The sequence below is a fragment of the Vulpes lagopus genome, chromosome 21 (assembly GCF_018345385.1).
Source record: "Vulpes lagopus strain Blue_001 chromosome 21, ASM1834538v1, whole genome shotgun sequence".
Taxonomy (NCBI): Eukaryota; Metazoa; Chordata; class Mammalia; order Carnivora; family Canidae; genus Vulpes; species Vulpes lagopus.
This window is the reverse complement of record NC_054844.1, coordinates 31636322-31643927: the sequence shown is the minus strand read 5'-3', so window position 1 is coordinate 31643927 and position 7606 is coordinate 31636322. Positions and strand designations below refer to the sequence as shown.

The window sequence follows — 7606 nt, the reverse complement described above, 5'->3', positions numbered from 1 at the left end:
GAAATGATAATATGTGACTCTGGTGACAGTGTCAATGGAAGTGTGCTTACGGAGAAGAAAGTAATCTTGGAGCCCTAGGACCCTCATCACACCAGCTTCCCTCATCTTCTCTTTTACCCTCTCAGGAGAATTTCTATATTTCTAGGGAATGCTAGAAGAGGTGCCCATGAAGATCCTCTTCCTTTATGAGGAAGATGGAAAATTGAGATTTATTACAGCCTCTTATTGGTCTATTTTAAATTATTTTAATGTACCCAAACTACTGACCACACCCCTTTGGCAAAACTCTAATAGTATGTGACTGATTACTGATTCTCTTCATGCCTGGACAAGAGGGGATGAGCGATACTGGCGCAAGCCACCGTTCAGGATAAAATGCTCACTATAAATTGGTAAGGATCAAAAGACATCTCAGTAACACTCAGAAATCCCACTATATCCTTTTTTTTTTTTTTTTTTTAAAGATTTTTAAAATTTATTAGAGAGAGAGCATGAACAGGGGGAGGGACAAAAGAAGAGGGAGAAGCAGATTCCCCACTGAGCAGGGAGCCTGATGTGGGGCTTGATCCAGGGCCCCAAGATCATGACCTGAGCTGAAAGCAGATGCTTAACCTACTGAGCCACCCAGGTGTACCCCCCCCAACACACACCACCACCACCACACTATATTCTTTAGCTCACTCACTTTCCCCTTCTCCACAACTACTTTTTCTGCTCTCTGAACAAGTCCAACCTTCTTGTCTTTTTCTCACACCTGGTCTCTGACTGAGTCTTTACCTTTCTACTCCCAAAGATGAAAACTGATCCTCATCCTTATCCATTTTACTTTTATCCCTGGTGACGGAGGCCTGCTTTTTTATTTCCTAAACCAGTGGCTCCCAGGAATCACCCTTGCTCCCGACTTGCTTCTCACACTCCATATATATACATATATTAAAGATTTTATTTATTTATTCATGAGAGACACACGGAGAGAAGCAGAAAGATAGGCAGAGGAAGAAACAGGCTCCCTGTGGGGAGCCTAATGCGGGACTCGATCCCAGGACTTCGGGATCACGACCTGAGCCAAAGGCAGACGCTCAACCACTGAGCCACCCAGGTGCCCCTCGCACTACATATCTAATTCATCACCAAATCCTGTTCTTTTTGCCTCCTAAAGAATCACTTCCAAATAAGTCTCCTTTCTATCTTCACCGTGTTAGCGAGATTTAAGTAGAAATCTCCCACTTGGACGACTGCCATTGCTTCCTGACTGATCTTACTGCATCCATTCAATAACTCATCTATTCTCCTTTTTAAAAAAGATTTTATTTTTAAGTAATCTCTTACTTAAGAACCCACAGCCCCAAGTCAAAGAGTCCTATGCCCCATCAACTTAGCCAGCCAGGTGCTCCTCCATCAATCTATTCTTAAAAGCCAACAAAAATTTTAAAAATGTTTTAAAGTGTGATATCACACATATACTGAAAACTGCACAAAACATAAATATATAATGCATACTTAATACATTATCACAAATTGAACACCTGCTTAGCTACCATCCAAGTTAATAAATAGGGCATTGCCAGCTCGGAAGCCCACTTAATACCACCTATACCACCTTAATAGCTAGCCTCTCTTTCCCCCCTCCTAGGATAAGCACTATCCTGACTTCTAACACCACACATTAGTTTTGCCTGCTTTTAACTTTATGCAAGTAGGATCATACTATATATATCTTTCTATGTCTAGCTTCCTTCATTTAACATTATGTGCATGAAGTTTATCTATGTTGCAGTGTACAATCATAGACTGCTCATTCCTATTAATTTATTTATTTTTAAATAGGCTCCACACTGGGCCTATTTAAACAAATGAATAAATGAATCAATAAATTAACTCACCACTGCTTACTTTGTGTAAGGGCTGTAAGAATGAAGGTCAAGTATCAAAGAATTGGTGTTGGAGTCACTAAATCATTTTGTGAGACAATTATTAAAACAACAGTAACAAAACTGTCTTCTCCATTTTTCTAATGTCAAGAATCTGTCACCATGCTCATTAGCCTCGCTTAAAATCAGAATTTGGCTTGTTTCACATATATAAAAATGTTAGTATAATTTTGCCAATTGTAGATAGCATTTGATGGACAGATTTATAAGTGCCTTTTCTTAAAATATGACTAAAGCATGAGAATATATTTAAACACTTCCATATTGATGGAATGTTAATTATGGAGCTTCTGGCTATTTAGTTCTGCTCAGCGCAGCTCTGAGGTACAGAGACGACTCTCACTGCTACCAGCATTACTGTAGTGGAATTCTGTGCGATCTGGCTTATGCTCAAAAGTACAGAGCAACATTTTTTGAATGTAAGAATAATGAAAAAATAACAAAGAGAAATACAAAGCACTTCCCCAGACATAAGGACTATGAGTATATGTGTAAAAAGTAAATGAATAAATATAAAGGGTACCATCTGGATTGGATAGTTTACATGGATTTTTTTCATCTTTTAATTGTTTGCATTTTTAGTTGATAATTTTAGTAGTATAGGATATTTGTTTGAGTCCATTTTTCAATGGTAGCATCATAGCTTCTATTAGCTTCTAGGTAGGTATGAATACTTCTTGACATATTTTTTATATATTGTAGAATGAATGGATGTTCAAAGTTAAGAGACTGCCTTAACGCTCAACGTTACTTGGATATCTAAGTACAGACGAATTTCACTTTGTTGAATGCTAAACAAAGTAAGAATTAAAATCTACCTGAGATATTTCAAATATAGATATTTTACATTTTAAAATAAATGTGGTGGATTTTAAATTACTTGAATTGAAGAAAATATTTAGGGGTGTCTGGGCGGCTTAGTCAATTAAGCATCCAAATCTTGATTTTGCCGATCCCTGGGTGGCTCAGTGGTTTAGCGCCTGCCTTCAGCCCAGGGTGTGATCCTGGAGACCCAGGATCAAGTCCCGCATTGGGCTCCCTGTGTGGAGCCTGCTTCTCCCTCTGTCTGTCTCTCTGTCTCTCTCTCTCTCTCTCTCTGTGTCTCTCATGAATAAATAAATAAAATCTTAAAAAACAAAAAACCCACAGATCTTGATTTTGGCTTGGGTCATGATCTCAGGGTCATGCAGTCGAGTCTGGTATCAAGTTCTGTGCTGGGTGTGGAGCTTCTTAAGATTCTCTCCATCTCCCTCTACCCCTCCCTCCCCTGCTGGAGCACTCTCTCTCTCTCTCTAAAATACATATATATATAGACATAGATATACACACACACACACGTATATGTATGTATATATCTATATACACATGCATATATATGCATATACATGTATATATTTGCCTATTCAATCTCCAAATACACACACACACACACACACACACACACACACACACACATATATATATTTAAAGAAAATAAGGTAAATTAGAGAAAATGGATTTGTTGCTAAAGGATGTTTATTTGCCCTCACATGTGGCTTCTTTCTTTTCATAAAATTATTTAAAAGATAGAAAACTTTTAAGAGAAAATGAGTTTTATTTATTAACTGTAAATTTGTAGAGGTAGTGATTTGAAAACCAAAACAATTACCTGTTCATATTTGTTTAAATATTTAGTACCCTAGTCTTTAAATTTGCATTGTATTAAATATTATCTAATGTCTCCTCAACACTATGATTATTTGACTCTTTGATTCTTTTATTTTATTCTCTGATTTCCTAGTGTAGTAAGGCTGAATGGAATTGTATCCTGTAACATAGCCCCCTAGTGGCTAAAACTTAAAATATTAAGGCCTTAAAAGAATTGTTCCAGAAAGAACATCCATTTAGAGAAGGCAAAGGGCCAGGGAGGGCAGAAAATAGGTGATAGACAGTGAAAGGGAAATTAAATGAGAAGTCAGGTTAGGCATTTTGAAGTAGGTAGATGAGATGGAGATGAGGAATCAGTGTTTTCAGAGTAGACTAGTTACTAGGAACTTTTTGTGCATTTTCTCACTTTATCTTCACAAAAACTGATATAGGTACAACTCTATTTTACATGCAAAGAAATTGCGGCTCAGAGGATAAAATAAATAACATACCCAGATCGTACAATCAGGAACTAGAGAACTGGAATTTGATTCCAAAGTCCATGCCCTTAAATATCAAGTGAAGTTGGGAACATTGAAGATCAGTTGAATGGAAGTTTTCCTTCATTCCTTATAGGGTTGTAATTTCCTGTTGGCTCAACAACTAGATGAGCAGGAGTATGATAGATGGATGTGACAGGGGTACCACCCTATCACACACACCTATCCACCTACTTACGGTTCTTGTGGAACTGGAAGTAAGGGGTGGAGTTCACAGATGACGCCCAGGCTCACAGCTCCAACTATAATGCATTAGCTCAAATGGGTGGAGGGGGGAAAAAACAGCAATACCATGACAATTTAAGCTAAAGAAACAGTTTCTTTATCCCAGCTCTGTAAAACACAGTATTCACATACGGCATGATGTCAAGAAAGATAATAGCCTTTGTTTTTCATATATGCCTGCTGCTTCTTATTTTTCTTTATCTATTTTCATAACATGTAATACTGTATCCATAGCCAAAGGCTAGGGATGGGCTGTGTTTGGTAAAATACTATATTAGTTCCAGGCAATGTCTAGAGATGTTGTGTCTCAGGCAAGGAAACAAGACAAGTGCCAGTAAGTACCTACCTGTTAAATTCTGAATACTATCTGTTAACTGTTACAAAGTAGAAATTACTACTTTTTAAAGTAACTAAAAATGTATATATATTTAAATGAACTTCCAGCACATATAAAGAAAATTTCCTATAAAGTAGATCTCATTATAGTAAAAATAGCCATGTTGTTGGATGGGGTGTCCACCTGTACTTTGAAAAGACTCGGGGGACATAAGGGTGGCTCAGCGGTTGAGCGTCTATCTGCCTTTGGCTCAGGTCATGATCCCGGAGTCCCAGGAGCAAGTCCCACATCGGGCTCCCTGCAGGGAGCCTGCTTCTCCCTCTGTCTGTGTCTCTGCCTCTTCTCTCTCTCTCTTCTCTCATGAATAAAGAAATAAAATCTTTAAAAAAGAAAAGACTCTGGTTAGTAACATGACTGTCTGAATTTAAAATTTGAGTAGGTTGACCTTTTTCTTAAAAATATTATTAGGATCTGCGAGCTCGCCGAGTCGGCGCCATGAGCAAGGCTCACCCTCCCGAGTTGAAAAAATTTATGGACAAGAAATTATCATTGAAATTAAATGGTGGCAGACATGTCCAAGGAATATTGCGAGGGTTCGATCCGTTCATGAATCTTGTGATAGATGAATGTGTGGAGATGGCAACTAGCGGGCAACAGAACAATATTGGAATGGTGGTAATACGAGGAAATAGCATCATCATGTTAGAAGCCTTGGAACGAGTATAAACAATGGATGTGTTCATCAGAAGAAGAAAACTGCTTCCACATGTCCCCTGTCCATAGTACCTGTTTTACTACAATATAAAAATCAAAAAAAAAAAAAAAAATCAGGTCACCTGCATTTTCATATTGAACTTTTTTGTTAAATAAACTTTTATAATAGTCAAAAAAAAATATTATTAGGAAAAAATATATATTATTAGGGGGGGACCTGGGTGGTTCAGTGGTTGAGCCTCTGCCTTTGGCTCTGGTGGTGATCCCTGCATCCTGGGATTGAGTCCCACAACAAACTCCCTGCAGGGAGCCTGCTTCTCCCTCTGCCTATGTCTCTGCCTCTCTCTGTGTGTCTCTCATGAATAAATAAGTTTTTTTTTTAATTATTAGGTATGAAAAAAATTCTTAGAGTTCTTTACTTACACTATTCTCTCCATAGCTAATTTGTGATCTTTCAAGGTACATTAGTTGTTCTGCCTCTTAATGGTATTTGTATACTTCTCTTATTCCTTTCAAAATTTTAATTTCTTTTGAGTAAATGGATTATTTTGCTCATTATGGTAGTTTTGTTTTTAATATTAAAAGTAATCCTACTTAAGCAAATCAAAAAATTCAAGATGTATAAGAAAAGAACTCATAATCTCTGTCTTCTCCCTTCCATTCCTATCCCATGATACATCTCATGTAAACAAATTGGTGGGTAACCTTCCACACTTTTCTCTATTTTCATACCAACAAATATAGGATGTTTTCTTTTTATTGCTTACTACACACATAATTCTGTATCTTAAAAAAGGTTTTACATATTATAGATATTTTCTCTTAAAACAGTTATTTCTAATGTGTTTCTGCTTTAGTATGAAGCAAAACATTCCATACGATAAATGCACTATCCCACTATTGATAGATATTTTGTTACCAGTTTTTTAACACTGCCAACAACACCACAATAAACAGATTTGTGCATTTGGCCTTCTATAATGGTAGCTGTGTTCCTACAGAATAGATTTTCAAGTGTAGGATTGAAGAATTAATAGATATTTCCAAATCTTTAGTGAAAAAGTTAGTAGTATTCCCTTCAGGGATACGTAAAAATATCTTTTTGCCTATTTAATCTCCAATGCTGAATATTATCAGTATTTTAATATTTGTCAAACTGGTGAGAAATAACATCCAATAATTTTCTAATTTGCTTTTTCCTGACTATTAGAGGTATCAAATTATCGAATTATCTTTTCAAAAGTCAAATGTCAGGTTCCCTTTTAAAGCTCTATTACCTAACGCCCTTCATCCCAACTCTCACCACTAACTTGAATCTTTTCAAAGTCCATGCGGATACCTTATTCAACAACATGGCCATTTTGTTCCTTGACTGTTGAAGAATGTCATCAAAAAGACATGACCGCTGATTGACCTGTGAACTGGATCTGGGTACTCAGAGGCTCCTCACCTCCTCCCTTGTCCTTGGAATGTGGGTTCTGCTTGCTTTACCTGCTCCCAGAGGCTGGTCCAAGGACATAGCCTTAAGATGGCAATGTGGTGTTGAAAACACCTACACAGTATGCACAGTATGTACCTTACTGAGCCTGTCAGGGCCTCTTTATAAACCTTTAAGTTTAAAGAGTGGGAGCTGGGATTCATTTGTCTTGCTGCCACCCAGACTAGCCTTGTGTGTTAGTTCCCTTTGTAACTACCACCTACCAGCCTCTTTCTTTGGTCCCTCCCTCCCATCCACATATGGGGCATGGTTTCAGATAATAGCGAGAAAGCTCCCTTGAGGGCTGGGAACTAACACTGACCTCTTCAGCTTTACTGATATTCACCTCCACGCACAGGAGCTGTCCATTTCCATGGACACAGATAAACTTATAATCTGGAACTACTTGAACTTCTGAACTTAAATTCAGACATCTCATTCTGAGAACTGCCTTCTTTTGGCTCTTCACTTCTCTTTCTCAGATATTCTCACAATACGTGTTAACTCATCTAATTGAGGTTTCCAGTCCCATCTGTCTATTCTCTGTAAGATCATCAACCCTCAAGCAAGAAAGCACTTTTCCAAAAATGAGGGAATCAAAGCTATAGAAAGCAGTATTTCTTGATCTTCCTTGGGATTATATAATATCCAGTGAAGTTCAATCCAGGAAGCCTTAAGGGGTGGATGGGAACATAGAGATTGTTTGGGGTTGTCACAAAGACTAAGGAGTCATTAC

General features: G+C 37.6%; 1 protein-coding gene across 1 annotated transcript; it reads left to right on the top strand.

Annotated features, from left to right (window-relative positions):
- Window positions 1-5128: 5128 nt before the first annotated feature.
- Window positions 5129-5573, top strand: LOC121479895 (small nuclear ribonucleoprotein G). The gene has a single exon (XM_041735870.1). It carries the CDS (start codon window positions 5175-5177, stop codon window positions 5403-5405), a length of 231 nt encoding a protein of 76 aa, XP_041591804.1. The 5' UTR covers window positions 5129-5174; the 3' UTR covers window positions 5406-5573.
- The last annotated feature ends 2033 nt before the right edge of the window (window positions 5574-7606 follow it).

Coding starts and splice junctions, on each gene's coding strand:
- LOC121479895 (XM_041735870.1), top strand. CDS start 5,175: ATGAGCAAGGCTCACCCTCCCGAGTTGAAAAAATTTATGGACAAGAAA.